Raw genomic sequence first — 23,856 nt, 5'->3', positions numbered from 1 at the left:
CTGATGTTTTGGGGGTGTGTGAGCTCTAAAGGCACGGGAAATCTTGTGAAAATTGACGGCAAGATGAATGCAGCATGTTATCAGAAAATACTGGCAGACAATTTGCATTCTTCTGCACAAAAGCTGCGCATGGGACGCTCTTGGACTTTCCAGCAGGACAATGACCCTAAGCACAAGGCCAAGTCGACCCTCCAGTGGTTTACTGCATTACTCCATGTTCAAAGCTGAAGATAATGCAGCAGCACTCACAAAGCAACACACTACAGATAGCAATGTTTACAATGAACTATTGTGACGTAATCTGAAGATAGAGGCACCACGTGTAGAATCTTGTGTCCCACTGATTCTCTGCCAAACCTAACTCGTTTGCATCAGTGTTGACTCGGGGGACATTTTAAAAACTTCTTAATTACTTAAAGACATAATTACTCAAAACACCTAGGTTTTAACAATGTTAGAATTATAAGAGAAAATAAAGTTTAGTGCAAACATTTTGTCTGGGGGTTTAAAATAAGCAGCTCAAATTGCCCACATCCCCAGATACAGTTGAGAAAAGCTTTTTTTCAGCCTGCAGCCAGAAGACCTATTTGTTTTGGCAGCCTTGGTGTTTGGCTTAAGATACTGGCCAAGTCACCTTTTAATAATGTGGGGGAATTCATCCTGGTTCTTTAAATTGCCTCTAAGACCTCCCACACAGTGAGACATGATTAAATTGTATTCCTCAATTCTACTTCCAAAACATGCACCCAGTGAGTAAAGCATGGGTAGGACAAAACTCCTCATACAACACCACAAATCTTTTCTGCCTAGAAACAGGTTTATCCAAAAATGGTAACACCATCCAATGCTAATTAGATTACTGTGTTAGATGAATGTAGGATATTGAAGCTAGATTTTCAAGCTCACTCTGGGCCTGCAGTAGCTCTGATGGTCATTTGGTATCTATTGCACAACTGTTTCTCATTCTCATTGTTCCGATTTATTCTGCAACATAAGCAATCAAGTGAGTAGGTTTCTAAACAATGTATGTATTCACCAGAACCACAGGCCTTGCTTGATTCCTGTAGGAGTGGTATGTACTCTTGGACCTCTTATACAATAGAGCAGTATTACAGTTTACGTTAATTGGAGAACAAACTTGAGTAAGTCACATGACAGTTTACAGTCTGCTACAAATAAAGCTGACTGTAGTTCTTCATTAAAGCCTCTAGGGCAGGGTGGGGCAAATTAAGGCCCGTGGGACAATTCCGGCAATTCCATCAGTCCCGCGATAGGTAATGCAATATTTTTGAAGGGAAGTAAAACATAACACCTGCCCAATTCACATACATCTGAAGCTGAATTTAAATTGAGACATTATGGACCTACTGTATAAATGTTTTAATTATATTTTCTGGCCTGCAAATCATTTATGATTAACAAATTACAAAATAAATGTAGCCCTCCATTTAATTTCAATATGATGATGTGGCCCTCAAGACAAAAGGTTTGCCCTCCCCTGCTCTAGGGCTTGGAAGGAATGGACATAATATGCTTCTCTTTGTAACAGCAATTATTTTCTATTTCCTCTTTTTAGTGCCAACACAACTTAAAAGCTGTGTACAGCCCCACTGAAGAATCTGGGTACCGGAGACTTCTCATCACCAGTTCTCTTTAGACTTTCCAACATAACAATATCCATGGTATTAAACATTTAATTTTACATGAAATTCAGCCCCAATATGCATTATCTTATCTGTATAAGGGTGAATGAAATACACTATCCTTGATCATGTCATTACAAAACACAATGACATGGAAAATTACCTGAGAGGAGGGTAGATAGAAAATGCTGAGAGGGGGTACATAGTATATTTACCCATACAGGACAAGATTGCTGACAAGGAAGCGACATGATTCACTTCTTGTTTTACTGTTTCATTGCCATAGTTAACAAGATCCATGATAGCAATTACCAATTTTATCGAAATAAATGTAATACATACATATTGTAAGAAAATTACTCATTAAAAAAGTTCCCTTTGTTTCCTAGGAACAACAAAAAAAAATCCACAGGCCTCTTAGATCGAGCAGCAGGGTAAGATAAGAACAACAGAGACTTATTTCATTACATCACTTATTCAATACCGGAAATGGGCAAGTAAACGGTCTTGTAAAATGTAGTAGAAATCATTCTAAATTAGCCTTAAACATTGCAGGCCAATGGTGATCCTGAAAGACAGTCAACCAATTAATAATATAGTACTCCAAGCATAAGTAATGGTGGATCCCTAGATTTAAAATAAGTCACATTGGAACCAAGAGAGGTCTACGGAGACTGGCAAATTTAGACGTAAAATAGTTGAGAGCTGGGATTAACACCTTATCTTTAAATTACTATGTATTTGTACCATAGTTTACATTTTGGTGATTTAGCAGGAGCTCATATCTATAGCGACCAAGTGCATTCATCTTAGGATAGAAAAGTGGAACAATAAAGTAGCTTTCAGAATAGCCTATTCTATGAGGTATTAAAATATATAAATAAAATAAAAATAATGTGAAAGGTCTGATTCACATTTAATATAAGATCTGTCATCTACTGTTCTTAGCTTTACAGTGAACACCTGAAAACAAAATCACAAGCACTCCTGATTAAAACAACTCTACTCACAGTGTGAGAGATTCAGTTACCCTCCTGAAGCAAGAGCTGAGGAGAAAGAGTTATCCCTCTCAAAATAACTGAGGGACTGTATGCCCCAATGTCCCGCAGGGACTGAACAACAAAATGACAACACCCATAAATAGCCCTTTGTCTGCTACAACACAACCCAGTTACCAAGTCCAAACAGACAGTGCCAACAGAGGTGTGTACAGTTTGCTTAGCTCTGGAACTGTTTGTACTGGACCGCTTCCCAAAACATTCTTAGACTTTTAGGTACACTGTGGTGGGTGTGGTGAGGTGTGTAAATAAACAAATCACCAAATTTTCTTAAAACATTTTTTATTACTAAAATTTTGATCTCTAAGGCAACATTTTCAGGAGTCCAAAGGTATCTACATCTTGCAGTGAATAAAATACAATGGTACAAAAATCATCCTTGCAGTGTGCTGCTACAAATGCCTTCATTGGACAGCCAGCGGAAGATAAAAATGACACCAATAACAGAATCACATTATTATGCATTATTATTATTATTTTGAACAATCATTTCTCCTTCAAGTATGCTACTATCCAAAGTGACTAGTGAAATTGGCAGTACACAAAATGATCTCGGTTATTTACACATTAAAGACCATTGTATTTGTAGAAACATACAAGGAAATAAACTTCTAAATAACCTTCCACTAGGAATTCCCCTAAAGGTTACCAACATGGTCTACTGCGCACACACAGCATGAGAGGCTCCATTTTAGAAGTAAGACGAGAGTGATCCAAATCCAAGCAGTCCAATACAGCACGAAAACACTTAAGACTTCAGGAATGGTAAAAGTGCTCTGAGACCACTGACAGACATCGCAAATCTTTAAACCTGGACCTTAGATGAATCTTAAAAGCAAGCAATGATTCCACATCACATCATCTCAAACAGTAACCCTTATTGGTTAGAACATGACAGCAGAAAGCATTAGTAAAATATCCAATGTCTCTTTGGTTTACCAGGTGAAATAAATGTGTGGATGACTGAGACACCAGCTACTGTTACATTATGTTGCTGTAATAATGGCGAACATCATTAGTGTACTGGTTAGATGATAAGATAAAAGCAAACTTCGCCCTCATCATTAATAAGAAACAAGATTGAGGAATGAAATGGGTGTCCCTAGAATTTAATTGTGTCTTATTACTTTCTTTTTGAATAATTTAATATCGCCAGAGTACCAACTAGGCACACATCTTGGCATCGTTGGTAGCTAAGATAATGTATCGCTCACACAGAGCATCAAAACTCCCCATCTCCATACCGGTGTCAATTCAGGTGTTGTCGATGTGAATGGCACCAAAAAGATAAGTTACACATATACGTACAATATATACATAAGAAACATAGGGACAACAGCAGAAAGTACTTGAATCAGACTTCAATCAGTCATGAAAGCTCACACTAACTAGTGATCAATGCGATCATGTAACAAACTTATTTGGACCGAAACTAATAATCACATTACACCTTCTGACAGAGAATGCCTTGCCCCATTAGACTGACAAAGTTCATCAGAAGACCTACACAGGCACAGAATATACAGACAGAGGTACTAAATTACCTCTAACAGTTCACTAGGAAAAATATCCCAAAATAGACTTCTGCTCAAGGCCCTCAAACTGTCTGACAGGATGCTAAATGTCCGGAAACCATCTTATGATTTAGGACCTCCTGCTAATGAAATGTCAGATGCCATCACGCTAAACCAAATGTCTGACTTCGAAATGAACGTGTTAAACTTCAACTGACCAATCTATCAAAACCGACTGGTACCTCTTACATTTGTAAGACACTGGCTTCAATATACATATATTATAAAACTTAAATGGTTTAAAGCTTTACATGACATTAAGATATGAAATCATTCAGTGTATGCACTACAGCTAATCTGAACATATTGTTAGTTTGAAATGGTTGGTGTGCTGAAGAGGATAAGATGGCTGGCCGTGAGGATGGTCTAACCACAGGGACCCAGGCAGCTCCTCCCTCCCTCCAGGAGTATACCCTCGACCCTTACGGTCCCCAGGGCTTCTGTTGACCCCAGCATGAAGTGGTAGTTGGGGCTGATCTAAATAACATAGATACAAGACCACTAGACCAATGCAACAGCCTCACTAGATATAATTGCACAGCTTTAACTTCACATCATCTCTACACAACAGGATTTGTTTTATTTATTAGCCATGTTTACACATATTATAGGAACTGAGTGTGCAAATAACCAGACAATGAACTTAAAAGCCACTGTAACCCAAAGAAGAACTTGTATGATTGGTATGGAGAACAGAAATATGGCAATGGCTGCATCATCATCATCATCAAGTCCTGATTCTTTATATTGAATTGTTTGGAAAAGCCTCTGACACCATCACAAAAGGGGGCTATGTCAACGACAACAGAACACCAGTGATTAGTAGTCTTTTCTAGTAAGAACACACTGATTAAAGAAATAATGAAATGGAATTTAACCTTTCCCAGACAGAACTTCACATGTGGTTCAACAATCACAGTTCAGGATCATAGGTGAGGTTGCCTATTAAAAGTAGTATTTACACTGTGCAAATTAAAAGCATCCGGCTGAGTCAACAAACAGGCCAGCAACCAATGGAATCATCAGTTCATCGCCTCCTGTGGCTCCAGTTACAGAAGGTGCGTATCGTTTCTCAGGGACAGATGTCACAAGACACTGCTTCATTGACTTTCTCTTACCGCTCCACACTAACACCCACAGCCCTTTTTCTTGCCTCTCTTACTCCTCTCTGTCGGAAAGTCTTTGGATTGGTCCAGAACCAAATCTTCTAATGTTTAAAATAACTGTTCATACTACTCTGTAATCTTTCTTCATAACCAACAATCAAAAACAACTATCAGCTGTTATCAAAATGTGTTTAGGGAGCCATGAAATGGATTCTTCTAAAAGAGAATGAACACAGTTCTATTCTATCTTGACATCATTTAAAGGAAATGTTTTTTTTGCCAGGTACTGTGATCAGTTCCTAGAGCTCCCAGCCTGGCTAACCAATGGCCTGCTCCAGCCAAACGTTTCACCAAGATCACAGATGTTTGTTTCTTCTCCGTAATTAATCTGGATCTGACTGCCCAACAGTTTCTTGAACGCAAACACAGTCTTAACATTCTGACTTGCCCCAGAAGAGGCGACGTAGGTAGGGAAAGCAGTGTTTTAAAATGCCTCACTGATACTCTGATAGGTTAGATATGTTATTTTTTAACAACAGGAATGGAAGCAGTCTCAGACTGAAGCAAGTACCCAATATGTAGCAACAGAAGAACTCAGTTTCAGTTGTCAGGCATTGACATCACAGGAGATGACAGAGGTCCCTGCTCGTAATGCTAACCCATTAGCTGAGAGGGGAGGCTGAAGGAGGACTTAGAAAAAGATGACGTCTTCCTTGTTCAGGTCCTCGGTGGTCCTGTGACTGGATCCCTGAACAGAGAATTGGGATGTAGAGGCGTTGGAGTTTTGGGTAAGGAGGGGGTTTGAAACATGGGGCGGGTTGTGGAGGGTGTTTGAAGCATGGGGCGGGTTGTGGAGGGTGTTTGAAGCATGGGGCGGGTTGTGGAGGGTGTTTGAAGCATGGGGCGGGTTGTGGAGGGGGTTTGAAGCATGGGGCGGGTTGTGGAGGGGGTTTGAAGCATGGGGCGGGTTGTGGAGGGGGTTTGAAGCATGGGGCGGGTTGTGGAGGGGGTTTGAAGCCTGGCTGGGGGACTTCTGTTGGCTGGTCAAGTAGGTGGAGGAAGGCTGGTTCTCTGGCCAACTGTCAGGATGGCTCACTGAATCAGTGGGTAAGAAAGACAAGATTTAGTCAGTTGGTTTTAGACAGGTTGGCATGTACGTGTGCACGTGCACATTACCTGTAAAGTGCAGGGACTGGGAGTGGACTAATGCATGGGGGAGATGCAGTTGAGGACTGACTGAGCGCTTGGCTTTCAGAGTGCCGTCCTCTCTCCCTGACAACTTCATAGGCAGCATCTGCTTCATATCCACTGAGGCTGGAAGAGAGGAGAGAGCAGCAGAGGGGGAGAGAGGGGAAAGAAGGAGATAGCAGCAGAGGGGGAGAGAGGGGAAAGAAGGAGAGAGCAGCAGAGGGGGAGAGAGGGGAAAGAAGGAGAGTGCGGGAGAGGGGGGAGACAGAGCGGCAGAGGGAGGACAAGGACAGAAGGTGTGTTTTACTGCCTGTTCATCTTAGTCCGCAGCAATGCGACACAGGGCCTGGAGGGAGACGGCATCCTCAGCCTAGAACCGTTGTGCTGAACTAGAGATCCTCTTGCCTGGCCTGGCCTGCATAGACTTCACTAGGGCCTAAAACAATGACCCCAGTGGGAAGTCTTGTCTAATGTAGGGTTAAATACTTTCTGAAGTGCCTGCTCCTAATGGCCGGTGTGATTGGCTCGTGTGCCGTGGTGTCATCACAGCCAGTCTTACCCGTGCTGTCGGTGCGATGCGAGGCTTTGCCCTTGCCACTCCTGGTGCTCTTGGAGCTCAGCGCCGCCAGCTTGGTGGGAATCTGCTGCTGGACGCCCACCTGCTTGTGTTGCTGGTTGGTGGTGCTGCACAGGTGGAGCGGCACCTCCTTCTTCACCGGCAGGACCGCAGCGTTGGCGCTCTGACCCCGCTGCGGAACGTCGGGGCGCTCGGCATAGTCTGCGGGTGCCACAGAGAGGCTGGGGCGCACTGGGGCCTTCTGGGGCAGGGGCAGGGTGTGAGCAAGTTCTGGCTGACATGGGCCGATAGCTCCGCCGCTCAGCAGGAGATCTCCGTTTAAACTGCCGGAGAGGGGCACCACCTGGGATGGGAAGGCAGAAAAGGAGACTGTTTGGTCATAAGACTGATAGACAGCAGGAGCACTTGAAGCTGCTTTGAGTCATGTGTAAGTGGTTTCAAATCAGTTCAGCTTGGGGTGTAAATGTCTGACTTCCAGTAAGCACAAGATGTTGAGGCAGTTACATTATCGTAGACTAGAGTAAATTCTATGATTTTTGTATATTGTATCTATGGCTCAGACCAAGCTGGGTCTGTGATGTACGTGTGTGAGCATGGCAGTCTGCAGATGGGGTATGCAGCGAGAGACGCGAAGCACGGCCTGTTGTGTTTAAATGACTAGTGAGGTCTCTTTGAACCAAGCTTCTAAAGGGCCAACCCAGCACGTTGCGCGGCGTCTTTGCTCGGCACAGAGGAAATGCAGCACAGCTCTGCCATTAAAGAAACACAATACTTTAAAGAGCCGGGTATTTATGGGATAAAGGATGAATCAGAAACACATGCTACTCTTCTGCTGAGCAGACAGTCTGGAACAGGCTTTTATGTTCTCGGTAAGACAGATGAGGAGAGAGAAATGGGGCAGAGAGAGATGGGGGAGAGGCCAACATGGGACAATGTTCATCCTGCAACAACAGAAGACTTAAAACTCTTTTAGAGCACAATCCCTCTCCAAATAAAGGTGCATCTCTCACACTGTGGCCGCCGAACTGCCGCAGCCTGGCAGAGCTGCACACAGGGAGCTGCGGACCAAGTTCTCTCATGACCTCACAGCTCAGAGCAGAACACTATCTGCATTGTCAAACTAATAATCACCTTGGTGGAAAGTGGACTGAAGTATATGGTAGGAGGCGGGGCTCCAATAAAAGTGTAGATATGCCAATAAAACGCACACGTTTATTATGGCAGTGCTGTATTGCGGGTTGGAAATGTTTTATATCAAGATAATACAGTTTCCTTTTTACATGGTGACTTACATGGTGCTGAACAATTGCAGACTTATGTTTAGATGTCCATATGCAAAGCATATTGTAAAGGCTTGAGTAGACAACAGCTTCAATCACTAGGCTTTTAATGTAGCTTACAGCCTATACGACACTGGAAATTGTTCATAGAAGTTCTAATGTACATTCAGTTTTATCATTGACTGTAGGCTAAAGAGCATGGCTCCCGAGAAAGGAAATAATGGAAATCTGTGAAAGCTTTCATTAGGTAGAGGAAGAAAGCTAAGAAAGGCTGTTTTTGAATTTGAGTTGTCAAACCAGAGGAAAAGTCTTTGTGCCTAAACATGAAGATATTGTGAATAATGATTGTCCCTCTACCCGGAGCGGAGCCCCTGTCCTTCCTAAATGGAAACAGCTACATAAAATGATTCTGCCACCGCCAGGAATTCATGCAGCTCCTTCAAGGTTGCTGTTGGCCTCTTGGTAGCCTCCTCTGACTAGGTTTCTTCTTGCCCTGTCATCAATGTATTTGCAAAGAGGTTGCCATAATTTGGAATGTGATTGGTTGGATATGAACCAAATTACAAAGCCCTTAATTGGGCCCACATACAGAACCAAGGCACTTACTGTTACAGGAAATAATCCATTGTTTTTCACTTAAATATTATTGGTAACAAGATCTGATTTAAGGTAAAACAAAGTCTCACATGACCTCAAACCTTTACAGAAAAGCAGCACTTTCCAATAAAGGCATGTAGACTTGGGATGACCTGGTTTCCAGACACCAGATGTTACAATATTAGCTGTATTAGATGAGCTTGTCTCCCTGCTAGCAGCTCCTGTGAGACGGCATAAGCATGGGAGCCGTGTGAAGAGGTTGGCGGTCTGAGCGTTCAAGCGCATGTATACAGGGTTTGTTTTGCTCCTAGCAGAATTCTGCAAGGCGAAGCAAATGTCTGTGCCTGGAATACTAAAAACCCTTTGCTTTAAAACCAAGACTAACACAGCCACGATTCTAGTTGGAATTTAGGATTAATAATTAATCTGGTCTCAGTCGCACAATTTTACTACTCAGCAGTTTGGTGCAGTGGCGTATCTATACATTCTAATAAGCTCCATGCAGGGAAACACTGGCGGTAATTATAGAAGACTCCTGATCCCACCAAACCGGTATAATGCTGAACCAATCAGGACAACCACATGAGTGGCTCCGACTTTGACACTACGCTGCGACCAAGACTTCGCTCAAACCCCTGGCCGCAATGACACAGCTGTAAAGGCAGTCAGTGTGCCATCCAGAAACCCCCTGAAGTGAAAATGTGCATGAGAAGAAGTTGTCTCATTGGATCAAAACAAACAATTCACTTAACAACTGTAGGCTCCCATTCCTACCAGCAGTACTGTTGACAAAATCCAGCCAAACTGACTTCCGCGGGCCTCCAGAAAATGTTTTGCATTGCATGTGTGGCAGCCGGAAAGAAACACAGTAAATGAAACAGCCCGAAATGCAGTCAGAATATATACCAGTTGGGCTAGGAAGAGTACAGACAACTTCAGTCAGAGTAGGATGTGAGAAGAAATGTGTGGGTGTGTGAGAGTTTCAATGAGTCGGTATGTGTTAGGCTCTGTGTTAGGCTAAGTGTATGTCTGTCCATTGGTGAAAGAACAACCCTGAACACCAGGTGCCCCAAGGCATGTCGAAATAACTCTGATATGCACAGTGGACTTCTGTGTAGGCCAGTGCTTTCTAAATCTCCCCTCCTTGGCTTCTCCATTTCTCTTTCAACACACACATCCCCATGCACAGGTGTTCCATTGTTTCCGCCCCAAGCTGCCCCTGGTAAACACACAGTAAATACAGGGTTTTCAAGCACTGAGCACAAATACTTGACTGACAGTACATACACTTTTTACTGGCCTCGTTTCAGCTGCTTTTTTCAACGAGTGTTGCTGCCTGCCGTCTAATTAGGGTTGTGGCTGTTTTCATCCCGTCTCCGTTTACAGCGGCCCCGCCCCCTCGCCCGCCCAGCCCGAGGCAGACGGTAGGAAGACATGGAGCTGACCACAGTGTGATAATACGCTTCATGTAAGGGTTTTTCCACGTTCCAAGTCATTATCCATAGTAGGAAGAGTGGACTCAGCTCCCTCACTACAAAAGTGTATGAATCACCCATCTCGAAATGTGTCATAACTGTCATTATCGCAAAACAGTCATCACCTAGTCGATGTGTTACAAGTAAGGAGGTGAGGCAGGATTAAATCACACCAATTACAAGAAAATGACCTCAAACAAAAGGCTTACGTTACAGTCCGTTGACTTACTGACATCAGACATGAGGACATGTAATAACATTGCTTACAACAATGACCAACTCACTGTGCACTACCCTCTGTGACCAGAGCCGGCGATCATACTGAAAACCCGCTGCTGTACCACTTTGGTAGAGAATACATGATGAGCTTCTGGGTTCTGAGTGATAAAAAGTTATGGCTTCGCGCAACAGCCCACTTCCATAAAAAAAACTGCATTAAGGCGTCTAAGTTAGAGTGCATGAATACCCATCACCCTCCCAGGTTCTCAGATATGAGTGTTTTAACCTAGATGTTATTCCTCTTCTCAGAGTAAAGTATTACGCTCCTAACTTCGCTGCTGTGCTTTTAAGACCACGGTTTGGTGCAGCTTTCACTGCAGAGTTCAGACCCAAGGTTTTTGCATCTTTCACTCAAAGCATACAGTCCTGCAACTGTACTGGAATGAATGCATTCCTTCTGGAGAGGTAACACTGTCAATCTATCCAATAACAGCCTGTGGGCCCAAGCCAGCCGGCTGCTGTCATTGCAGTGGTTGATAGCTAGCTTTCTGATGTACAGTCATAGCACGTGATCGGTTAAGATAAGAGCCTTTTGGTCTTTGTGAGGCATGGAGGAGCTTGCAGACACAACAGTATGAATTTACATCAGAGCATGAAACTGACAAGGTTCATTAAGAACTATTTAAAGCTAAAGGTCGGCAGATGAACCGAAATGATAGGTCTTGATTAAATGTGCGGTGACAATATGAAGAGAACATCAACTTGGCTCAGAGACCAGAGCTCATTCTGTCACTCGGGTCATGTCTACAGGGAAAACACTGCACTGTTTGGTATCAAACCACCACCGCTAACATCACTCAGTGACACACTGAAGACACTCCTCAGGCCCTGCATGACACCAGTGACATCAGGAAATGTATTCATTAGTTGCACACTGAAGCAAAATGTTTTGCACAGGAAGGGAAGACTGGATAAATGCCCATTGAAGTCGATCCCTACTTTGGGTTGAGTTTGATTCTTTTGGTTTTGTTCCACTGCTGGTACAACCAGGTGATTCCAGAGAACAAGATCACAAATTACACAGTGGAGATGTCTGGAGATATAAGGGCTTGATCAGAATAGCCTGCCAGAGAGGACATCTCCTACATTATCTGATTGAGTTTTTATGCCCTCTTGACAAACTGTGTGACTGGACAAATCCTGACACTTAGAGTTCACAAAATAAAATATTTGACTTTTATTTTGCTGTTATGTCATATTTTTGGAAGGCCAGTTCAGTAAAAAATTTTTATTGGGGGATAATATTTTTATACGGTTAGGTAATATAAAAAAATATACAAAATATCACAGGAAGGATTACGATTATGATAGTATTATTGTGCTGAGCTGTTTGAAGAATGAAAAAAGCACATCTGGAACAAAAGCCTTTTTGAGTGATTTGGGTGATTTCAACTAACCAATGACAGTCAGCTGGGTAAGAAGGTGGGATACAGACAATCCTTTCAGCCATTCAGATCTTTGCATTGAAAACATCATATTAAGGCTGTCTGTCTGTAGAATGTTCAGGGTGAAACATGACTTTCTCCAGCCAGTCAGTGAGAAAGACATGACTGCATTGTGTTAAGCAGCAACAGAGACCGGCCATGTGGGTGGCTTCCAGAGTGACTGGGCCGTAGTGTTTCCCCTATAACTGCCTGTCAGTAAACAGTGCGCGTGCTTGTAAGGGCTGATATAGAAACCCAAACAGACCAAAGTCCCTTCTGCTGCACAGAGACCCATTGTTGGAAGCCCCTAGCAGAGGCTGATGATATTTCATATAGGCTGAATGCCAGGGAGGTGAGGGAGGGGTGTGAGAAACTGAGGCTGGGAGAGGAGCATCGGAACGGCAGGAGCACCAACACCTGGTCGGTTCGTACTACAGCAGCGTGGACACAGACGCTCCATCTCAACCAGGCATGAAATAAACATTCCCTGATTGGATTAAGAGGACACAGAAACACAGTACTGGGTGTGGGGGAAGAGTTCTACACAGTAGAGAAGAACGGGTGAGGGCCAGGCAGTCGTTAGGGCATGGATACTGGGACCAGACATGGTGAATATGGTTTTATTTACGATGGTTCAGACAAGAACGTGATCAGTGCCGGTTCTAGCCTTTTGGGGGCCCCCCTCCCCTAAAGTTCAGGGGCTCACTAGTGGTTGGGGGCCCTAAGCGACCATTTATGTATAGAACCGGCCCTGAGTGTGAGTCATGCAGTCAAACACATAGGCCGTGTGTGTGGTTGGGTGGACCATCGTCAACCCACCTCAATGGTCTTCCTCTTGACTTTCCTCTGCTGCTCCAAGCGTTCCTTCTCCTTCTCCACGGTGCGGGTTGACTCCCTCAGTCGCTCCAGGTCCTGCTGGTACATCTCCCGCTGTCTCTCCAGCTCCTCTCGCTCCTCCGCTAACTTCTCCTCCAGCCTCCGGCATTCCTCCTCTCGCTTCCTCAGCCTGCCCTCCATGGCCTCTGCCTGAAGCCGACTGCGCTCCCGCTCCTTTTCCCAGCGAGCCTGGGGACAAATGCAAGGTTCCACCTGAGTTGATGCAGTCTGACAGAAGGCTGTATTAAAGTAAGGTCAGAGGTCAAAAATTAAATTAAGGTCAAAGGCTTTAATAAGGCAGGTAGAAGTTCTGCTAGGTTCTGATGGATACAAACCTAAGGTACTGCCTCCCATGTGGTAGAATAGAGAAGCTTATGGCTTTGATGGCTGGGGCCACAGACTACATTTAAGGCCTTCCCCTAACATGAGCACTCTGACCCCATGGCAAAATACACTTCATGAAAATAGCTGGACAGTGGCTTGAGCGGCAGTATAGGAAGTTCTGACTAACTGTCCATGCAAAGACCTAAGACAACGACATTGCCCCTTAACTGGGACTGCTTCTCTAGCATCATGGATCGACATGGGCCAGTTCTGTGTCATCTATATACTGACAGTTGAAAGCTGTTTGCATCCACCACTCTAACAGCATCAGTATAGAAAACGGACCATATCAGCCGCTCGTCCTTCCCTGCCGGGTCACTCACCGACCCATTCATTCTGAACAAGGTTTGCTTGCGGTTTTGTGCCCAAGTAAAAATAAACACAGAATTCAGTCCCCCCTATATCTTGGACCTGAACCCAATGCCTCGGTCAAAGCATGTTTCCCAAAAGCTCACATTGGTGGATTAATCAGCCTAGCTCCGAATATGTCTCTTCATAACAGAAAATCGGTTTCTTCCCACTAGGCCAAGACCTTCGCCCTAAATACTCTAAAGCTTCTAGTGAAAGAGACATTCCAAGGTGAACAACATGTTCTCGCAGCCACACATCCTCTCACATCCTACAAGCTTCTTGACCCTTTCTAAACCAGATTTTGATAAGCTGCAAATTGGTAGTTTTTTTTAAATCAATTGCCTACAAACTAAAGGCATTGTTTATTTACGATTAAACATAATTAAGAAAACCTAGGAACAGCCACCAAATCAAGAGGAGGCCATTCAGACTGGCGCACCTGTTCCTGTCGGTGCTGTGACTGCAGCTTCTGGAAGCTGGCCAGCTCCTCCCTCTGAAGGGCCAGCGTCCTCTGTTTCTCCTGCTCCAGGAGCACGTTTCCGCGGTGTCGACCAGGGAAGGAGGCACGCTCGGTGAGAGAGGCACGCTGCAGCTCGATGTGGCTGTCTTGCTGAGCGATGATAGCCTAAGGGAGGGGAGGTGTGGGGAAGAGGACGAGAGATTGGGCATCAACGGTTTCAATGTGAGACTAGAAGACATCTAAATGGAAAAGCTGCACCGTCTGTCTCGTACGCAGCATTACTGAGACAAACAATGGCAGACAACAGACAGTGAAAACCCTGTCATTTCTGGGTAGCTAAAATTCAACACAACCTCCAAATGGTGGGAGTAAATTAAGGATATAAGAAAAAGCCTTTAAGAAAAAGTACTTATAACAGCCTGATTACAGGCTATGGTTGAGAAGCTTTGGTGTTTGTGTGTGACAAATGGAAACTTCTGGAAGGTAAAAGCAGATAAGAGAATCAGCAAAGAGTTGGCTCTTTCGAAGCATCAGATAAGCTTATAATTTGTCTACAAAGAAAGTTTTAAACTGCTGACCAATGAATTAGTTGGGTGAAACAACACAGTTGACAGACTGTCAACAAAGATTTTATATTTGTATGTGGGCAGACCTAAATCGTATCCTGATTAGAAATTGAGACTGCAGTTTGAGTTCGTAGCCAAAGCACACACAGGACCAGAGCAGACCCAAGTGCTATCATGTCGTTTGAAGTATGAGCATGTGGGGACTTGGTTGAGCTGACCATCAGGTGAGTACTGTTATCTTGGTTACCTGAAGGCTGTAGAGTCTCTGAGACAGCATCAGAACCCGGTCAAAGAACTAGAGAGGCAGAGACAGGAACAGAAGATCAATAGAAATCTCTAGGAAGCCATGTGAGGACCTTTTAGATGGATTAATTAAAAAACGAGGGGTTTAGAAGGAACAGTACATCTACCTCAGCCTCAGGAAAGGTGTGGGACCAGATGGGGTTCCAAACAGCTGGAGATGTCTCATAATCATCTTCATCATTAGCCTGTGCAATAACACACAATTTGACACAATACCCACAACAAAACAAACAGACATGCAACACATACAATGTTCACATTCGAAAAGACAGTAGCATTTCTCAAAAGAGGCATACTTCAATTCATGACACAATAAGATTGGCCCAATGTGGCCCCATTTGGAGTACTGGGTATTCTAATATACAACCCTGTTTCCAAATAAGTTGGGACGCTGCGTAAAATGCAAATCAAAACAGAATGCAATCTTGTGCAAATCATTTATCCTTATATTTATTTGAAAATAGTCCCAAGACCATATTGTAACGGCTTCGAGGTAAGGTGAAGCAGGAGAACGAGGCAATGCGTGTTTGTCGTGTTTAATTAAAGAGACAGTGGCGAAGCTCAACAGTACTCTTGCACAAAGAGAGACAATAACACACAAAGACAGGGGAAGCAGAGGGAACATTAATACTGGGGGGAATGATGAGGATGAGAACCAGGTGCGCTAAACAAGACACAGGTGAAATGTATAATGAGAAGGGCGGTGGTGTCAGAAGGCCGGTGATGTCGAACGCTGGAGCCTGTCTGCTGCAGGGGGAGGTGAAGCAGCAGAGGGCGCAGTTGTCACACATATGTTGAAACTGAGAAATGTTATTGTTTTTGAAAAAAAAACATGCCCATTTTCAATTTGATGCCAGCAACACCTTTCAAAAGAGTTTGGACTGGGGCATGTTTAGGACTATGTTACATCACCTCTTCTTTTAACAATACCCATTAAGCGTTTGGGAGCTGAGGAGACCAATTGCTGTAGTTTTGAAAGTGAAATGTTTGACCATTCTTGATTGACATTGGATTTCAACTGCTCAACAGTTCGAGGTCTCCTTTGTTGTATTTTTCATTTCATAATGTGCCAAATGTTTTCAATGGATGACTGCCATACTTCTGGATTGCAAGCAAACCAGTTCAGCACCCAGACACTTACTACAGAGCCATGCTATTGTAATGTGCAGAGTGTGGTTTGGCATTGTTTTGCTGAAATAAGCAAGACATTCCCTGCAAAAAAACATAATCTGGATGGCAGCTCATGTTGCACCAAAATCTGTATATATTGTTCAGCATTAATGGCGCCTTCACAAATGTGCAAGTCACCCATTCCATTTGCCCTAAGGCATCCCCATACCATCACAGATGCTGGCTTTTAAACTGTGTGCTGATAACAAGGCGGGTGGTCCCTCTCCTATTTAGTCCCGAGGAATCCATGATTCCCAAATATTATTTCAGATTTTGTTTTGTCAGACCACAGGACAGATTTCCACTTCACCTCAGTCCATCTTAAATGAGCTCAGGCCCAGAGATGGCGAACGCGTTTTGAGTCCTTCTTTATATACAGTTTCCTCTATGCATGGTAGAGTTTTAACTTGCATTTATGGATGCAGCAATGTACTGTGTTCAGAGACAACGGTTTTCAGAAGTGTTCCTGAGCCCATGCAGTGATTCCACTACAGAATTCTGTCTGTTTCTGTCTGAGGGCCCAAAAATCAGGGGTATCCAATATTGGTTTTTAGCCTTGTCCCTTGCGTACAGAGATCTCTCTGGATTCACTGAATCTTTTATTGATATTATGTACTACAGATGATGAGAACCCCAAACTGTTTGCAATTTTACGTTGAGAAACTTTATTCACAAATTGTTTGCCTGCGCAGTCTTTCAGAGTGGTGAACCCCTCCCCATCTTTACTTCTGAAAGACTCATCCTCTCGGAGTTGCCCTTTTTATACCCAATCATGTTACTGACCTGTTGCCAATTGTCCTAATTAGTTGTGAGATGTTCCACCAGGTTTAGTTTTTGCACATCATGGCATTCTGTTTTGAGGTGTTACCCACCGGTGTCTGCTCCAGGGCCTTGAGCTGGGGGTCGGAATGGGCTCTCTGACTCCTGTCTCTGCCCTTGTCCCTTCCAATGTAGTTCTTTTTCTTTGAATTACCTTCTAACACACATACACACACTATTTAGCATCTCATGAGACCACTACGCAGAAAGATTAAGTAAACAATCAATATCCATTACATGTGGACCAGAGCAGTATGCGGACCAGACTCACTCTTGCTGAGGATGGTGGGGCTGCTGTCGTAGCCCCCAAACGTATCTGCTCTTCTGGGCAAAAGTCCAAAGCCTGAGTCCTCTTCTAGACGTGTAGCTGGCTCTCTCACACCAGACAATAACAGATTCTGGAGGTTCTCCACTGGGTGACAGGATAAAAAATGTTTTAGGCAGGACAATGTTCAGGACACAGTTGTGAAAAATGTGTTAGTTACATTAATCATATGTTCCTGCAGTCTGTATCAAAAACCTATGCACTCGATTATGTACCATCGATGTTGCGGACAAGTGTTACTTACCTTCAGTGATGGCCCCCTTGAGCAGCGTCTCCCCCTGGTGGAGGTCTGAGGGATCGCTGCGCAGCAGGAGATGGGAGCGCGAGGCCATATCCTCAAGGCCAACCACAGAGTCTGCCATGTCTGCAAACAGCTGCAGCTTCTCAGTCAGACCCATCATAATCTGGCTATCCTTCTGGCTCAGACGCTCTGGGAGGGGAGACATGGGTGAGGAAGATTATTATTAAATTCTTTGAAAGATATTAAATATCAGGAAGAGAAACAGCAAGCCCAGACAAATGTTGCTGAATAGCGCAAGGGCACCCCATAGTGGCCTAGTATTAACATCACATTATTTAAAAAATACAGCGTCTCTCCTCTAAGTTACCTTGGAACTCTTTGAATCTGGTTGCCCGAGCCTCCTCTTCCTCATTGCAGAGCCTCTCTGTGTGCGGACAACTGAGAAAGAACAAAGAAAATGGAGCAAGAAAGTGAGAAAGCAAGAGCAAGCATGAGATAGACAGCAACCGTTTAAAAAAAATTGTCCCACTTACAGGCAATATTAAACTAGTGTTTAACTGCATGCTCGGAAGTCAGAGTTAAAAATCCTTGTAGACAAGCACATAGATGCATGGGACACCACAGGCTATATGGTGCTAGGAGAAAAGTCCCTAACACAAGACAAGCTCTGCAAGAGTTGTTTGGTGTGTGATATTTATAAAAAGACACGTACAAGACATCCCAGGCAAAGAAAGCCATGTTGTGCAAACAAGCATAAAAAATTCAAATGTTGAGTTGAGACAGGCCAGAGGTCCCGAGGAAAAGTACTGACCCCCTAATTGTTTTCACACTGAATCTGTTCGTGTATGATCATGTACAACAAAGTTTAAGTAGGATCCTCTTGGTTATGTCCGTTGGCCAAAAAATACAGCATTAACAGCAATAGCGTGATTGTTCTCTCCATTATGGCACTGACCGTAAGACATCTGCCCTGCAACGTGGTCGTTGTTTAGATAATACGACGCCAAAAAATGACGTACTTTAGAAATACTTCACAGGGGCCCCATGTGGCGCAGTGTTTCATGTCACTGCTTCACAATATAGCTGCGTCACCGTTTTCATATCCTGGCAGCCACATAGCAACAGCGCCCTGAGTTTGCGTAGAATGGGGGCGTTGCTACCTCAGCACCGTCCATCTGGTGTGGATGGGCAGGATGTCTGACAAGGCTAGCTTTTTTGTCCCACTCTAGCCACGGGTGGGTTGGTTATTGACCAGAGAACGCACTCTCCTCCAAGCTTGTGTACCAGCAAACTACTCCTGGTCTAGCGAGCAGCGTGAAAAGGACAATGATTTGGCAATCGTCTTTGACTCTCCCAAAACTTGCTGAGGAATTGCTTCAATTAAGCAAGGCCATAACATTGAATTGGAAATCACAAAAGTTTTAGAGAAAAAAGACATTGTCAAATGTATTTGTATTTAAAACGCATAAAGGACCTGGCCAAAATGACAACATGCATTACAGATGAGTACCCTAATCTTAGTATCACATAGGTCTTCTTGAGGAAGTGAAACTGGCTTCCCTTATAATTGTTCTCATGAGGAACAAATATAACAAAATATCCCTTCAAGACGGAAATAATGCTTTTCATAATGAGCAATGGAAAAGCATGAGGAACCGGTGCATTCAATTGCTCCTCTTGCTCTGGTTGACAAGACTCTCACATAGCTGGGGATGAATGTTGGCCAACTATCCCATGCAGAACTGCTTTAACTCAGTGGCATGTGTTTTTAAGCACGGATTACTTGTTTCAGATCCTGCTACATCTCAACTGGATTTAGGTATGGACCAAAACATAATATTTGTCACTTTCCAAACATTCTGATGTAGAATCACTGCTGCATAATCCATCTGTGCTTTACCTCCACCAAACATAAACATGTCCATACCGTCCAAGAAGTTCCACTTTTCAGTCATGTCTATAAACATTCATCTGGAGTCTTGACAGATGCTTCCAGGAGTGGTTCGGCCAACATGAGTCAACATTAAGAACCGCATGGATCCCAAAACCAAATCTATGGGGGTGGTTTCCCAGACAGATTAAGTTTAAGGACTAAAAATACATTGATCTAGATTTTTAGTCCAGGACTAGGTTTAATATTTGACTATGGGTAAACATAATACCAACGCTCCAGAATGGAGGGGGAAGTGTCATAGTGAACTTGGTTGCGTCAGGGACTAGATGACTTGAATTCTAAAGAAATATGTAAGGCCATAGGAAGGTGAGCTGAAGTACAAGTGGGTGTTCCACAACTTCCCAAATTCATTAAGGGCTGGTTTCACATACACAGATGAAGAGATTCTCCATTAAGCTTCCGTTTTTAATTGTTGTCCACGAAACAGGATGCAAATATGGAGGAAAGCGAAGACATTTCTACGGCACTGCATACAGGACCAGTATGACTTGAAGCATGAACGGGCAGCTTCAATTTTGTGGAACAGATTTCACAAAACTCACTTTTTTTATTCTTATTGTGTTTTTCACCTTGGTTCAATAATGCATGGTGGATGCCTAGCAGTCCGGCACAGCTTTGTTCGGCACAGTAATGTTTAAGAGTGTTTTACAACACAGAAAGCAGCGAGGAGCAGAAAGAAAGAACGTGTGACAGACTTTGTGCGCGTGCATGACCAAACAAGAGTGCATGTGTTTGTGCTCTTACTGTTTTTGGGGTTAATGTCCCTGAAGTAATTATGCTAACCACTGCTCTTCTGCCGTTCCACTGGTGTGAGCAGCTTGTTGTTTTTAGTTTGCTAAGAGTCTGGTGGTATGGGTCAGCCCAGTACCATGACATTGTTATTGTTTGACCTGACGGAATACCTAACACTGGGTAACAGCAATTTCATTATAATTATGTAATTATCATAATATCCTTGGTTAATTCTAGCTTGTCTAGCTTTACAGTGTCTAACAGTTTACTTTTTATACTACTGTTAGCAATTCAAACGCTTGTCGGTCGCACATAGTCGCTTATGTTTGTATTCCTGCCACAGCTCTGCGTCAAAAATTCTGTCTCCATCCTGTGTACCTTGAGTATCGTTAGTTTGGTAATAAGGTAAGTGGAACTGGGAATCTTGTCTTCAACCATTCTTCTTGCATTCTAAGAAGCCCCATATCATTTTGTAACATAGCCTAAGACAGTCTGATGCCTTTTCTAGGACCCGGGTGTGTTTCTGTGTGCGGGTACCTCTCAACGGCTTGGCGAATGTGTGTCATCCAGGTGTTACGATCCTCCTTGGAGATGGTATGGATCTCGTACATCTCAGGCTCATTGGACGAGGCACAGATTAGGAACATGGCCTTCTCCTCATGGGCCACCTCCCTGACAATCAACTTCTGGAGGGAGATCACTGATGGCTTGTTGTCCTGGGGGGGAGAGAAGGTGGGTAGAAGTCATGTTGAAAGACAGCAACAGAAACATTCAAGGAGAACGCTTAATGGATCTCTCCATTTGTCCGTTGTTCTGGACTAGCAAAGCGAATGTTAAGTTACATTATATGGCTGATTTAACGGACACATTCTTGACTCACCACTGCGGAGAAGACGTATCTCTGGTCTTTATCTTGGAGTAACAGCAGCACATCAGACAGAAGCACAGCCAGAATATCTGAGTAAAAAGCAGCATTTTATTGTTAGACCGTGGTCAGATCATCTGAGACTTCAGACTAAGAATATGGTTTGTCAGACTATGGACTTGCTACCTTTGAGCCTGCCGGAGGCGGCCTTCCAGTTGACAGTCCCTTCGTGCAGCAGCTTGCGTCTACCCTCGGTCAGGTCCCTTTGGCTGAACACACGGCCATCTTTAATCTTGCCTAGGGACTTGGGCTCTAACTTTTGAGCAATGTCTCGAAGCCGCGAGGCTTTCTCATTTATGTTGACAAGGGCATCCACCTGGACGATGCAGTCTTTGATCAGAGCCAGAGACCTTGTCAGTTCCTCATGCTCCTCTGTGCCTGCTGAAATGAGAAATTAAACACCAACATCAACTTCAGATACACTGAATGTCAGGAAGAAATAAGCTAGTACATTTCACTTCATTAGCATCAAAGATCCTAGATACAGAAGAGATTCACAGAGCTCACACATAAAAAAAAAAAAAAAAACACGGGCTCCCAGCATGACTTGCTCCTCCTCCACAGTCTCTGTACAGTGGTGGGTACCAGAGAACAACAGAATGTCACAACCCACAACTAGCTCACCAGAGACCAGCAAGTAGTCAAAGAGTAAGTTGGTTCAGGATTAGATTATATTGCAGGACTGTGTAACAATGGACTCCCACTAATAAATTAAACAGAAGCTAACAGGAATTACCTGAGTTAGTAAATTTTTTCCAAGGTTCATGATTTGGTCAAAGCATGTAATCAGAAAATGGAAATGTGTCAGGTGCAGCCACGAATGCATTAGCTAAGGAAACAGACCTACAATTCCAATGCAGCAGTGTAAAAATAACATTTGATGAATTAATTCATCTTTATATACAAATAAACTAATATGCCAAATAGATTCTACTCAAATTAATTTCCAGACCAGGAGTAACCACACCAGCTCAGGACCTCCTCATCCAGCTTCTTGAATTGTGGGCTCAACTAAGACCAACCACGCAAACTTCTGATTAAACTGTGGGTTTGTACAACGAAATAATTTCTGCATAAACCATCAGAAACGATCTCAGGGACTCAGGCTTGTCATCCTCACCATGGTTTTGCCCTGTAGTTTGGCATTGTAACCCATTTCGAGGGACAAATGCTTGTGTGAAATTCATAGGTTAGGGCCTAATGAATTTCAATTGACTTATTTCCTAAAATGAACACTAACAACATAAAATCTTTGATATTGTTTCATTATTTATTAACTTTTTAAATTTGGTAGTGAGAACCATTGATGATTATACATGAAAATAATATATGAAATCCCCAGGTAGGCTATACTCTATTATTGTTAATGATGATGATCATTGAATTGGTTTCTTAAGCACAGACCAGATATTGCGACATTTCATTGCAGGAAACCTGATCAAAATGGTAAATATTTAGTTATGGGTTTAAATAGTATCTATGTGTATAGCCTAACAGAATATGTTATTTGTTTTCTTTATATGTTGAGAAAAAAAGCCAAGGTATTTTTAGGCCATAGTGATACAAAAATCAGGCACATTTGCAAATATTCCCAGGTTTGTTTAGCAATCATTGTTGGAAGATTCCCAAAATCTCAAGGAAACAAGCCATCTATCCAGAGCACAGTGTGCCTACAGTTCCAAGTGACAGCCAAGGGAAAATCCAGAATACCAAGAGCGTCCATCTCCTACTCTCCTTACCTTCAGTGTTCTGCACAATGCGTTCCACTAGCACTGGGTACTTGGTGATGCGCTGTGTTACTAGGAGAATGCACTCCGTCACTCCTAATCTCCTCACAATAGGCAAATTGTTTATTTTCTGGAAGACATTATCATTGTTTTAGGAACATGAAGTACACTTAATACATTTTTCTAGAATGAACACAGGAATCTTATGCGAAATTAATAATATATATATATATAAGATATCAAATTAACTTACTGCCATTAATGTTTTGTTCTCTTTAAAAGGGAATAAAAATGAATATTTAAAATGTGTCTAAGCTCATTAATCACATGAAGTAATTTTTTGATTGTCTGTCTATGCAAGTAACTATCATGCTTGGAGATCAGGGTTAACCTAGTGTAAGTGCAGCATCATCTAAGTACATTCCAGAGACAGCTCAAGCTATCTTTGGAAGAGACAGAAAAGGTCAACATTAAAACCTGCAACTGTCATTTATCACATATTGTTTGTGCTATGTGCCACAATTGACTGGGGTCCCCAAATTTTGTGTAGATATACGTTGTTATTCTGCTTAACTTTACCACGATTTGTTAAGAAATTGTTCCAGTAAAAAACCCATAATAAATTACCCGGATGAGGTTCTGAAACTTCTTGTTGTTGTGAAGCTGTTCTTTATAAAAGCTGACAGCCTCAGTGTGGTGGCTGCAGAAATTACCGTAGCTCTCCTTCATCCGCTCCCCTATCTCACCTGAAAACTAGAGGAGAGGAAACAACTGTCTCAGTAGTGTTCGATAGCCTGTTCGCATGCCCCGTGATCATCTTTC

General features: G+C 43.1%; 1 protein-coding gene across 7 annotated transcripts in view; it reads right to left on the bottom strand.

Annotated features, from left to right (window-relative positions):
- Nucleotides 1-4,840: 4,840 nt before the first annotated feature.
- Nucleotides 4,841-23,856, bottom strand: part of arhgef18b (rho/rac guanine nucleotide exchange factor (GEF) 18b) — an 87,983-nt gene continuing 68,967 nt past the window's right edge. For 5 of the 7 annotated variants that reach the window (XM_034293743.1, XM_034293744.1, XM_034293747.1 and 2 more), the window contains 16 exons: nt 23,662-23,787; nt 23,047-23,164; nt 21,434-21,688; nt 21,263-21,339; nt 20,920-21,098; nt 18,064-18,134; nt 17,700-17,885; nt 17,402-17,542; nt 17,184-17,287; nt 15,249-15,326; nt 15,086-15,133; nt 14,252-14,437; nt 13,021-13,266; nt 7,129-7,489; nt 6,558-6,695; nt 4,841-6,476 (listed from right to left, as the gene is read on the bottom strand). In XM_034293743.1, coding sequence (XP_034149634.1) covers nt 6,073-6,476; nt 6,558-6,695; nt 7,129-7,489; nt 13,021-13,266; nt 14,252-14,437; nt 15,086-15,133; nt 15,249-15,326; nt 17,184-17,287; nt 17,402-17,542; nt 17,700-17,885; nt 18,064-18,134; nt 20,920-21,098; nt 21,263-21,339; nt 21,434-21,688; nt 23,047-23,164; nt 23,662-23,787 — 2,718 coding nt within the window. In that variant the 3' untranslated portion in view covers nt 4,841-6,072. The remainder of the gene's footprint in view (nt 6,477-6,557; nt 6,696-7,128; nt 7,490-13,020; nt 13,267-14,251; nt 14,438-15,085; nt 15,134-15,248; nt 15,327-17,183; nt 17,288-17,401; nt 17,543-17,699; nt 17,886-18,063; nt 18,135-20,919; nt 21,099-21,262; nt 21,340-21,433; nt 21,689-23,046; nt 23,165-23,661; nt 23,788-23,856) is intronic. The other 2 variants (XM_034293746.1, XM_034293745.1) reach the window with 2 other exon arrangements.

The sequence above is a fragment of the Esox lucius genome, chromosome 8, assembly GCF_011004845.1.
Source record: "Esox lucius isolate fEsoLuc1 chromosome 8, fEsoLuc1.pri, whole genome shotgun sequence".
Lineage (NCBI taxonomy): Eukaryota > Metazoa > Chordata > Actinopteri > Esociformes > Esocidae > Esox > Esox lucius.
This window is presented reverse-complemented; position numbering and strand designations above follow the sequence as displayed.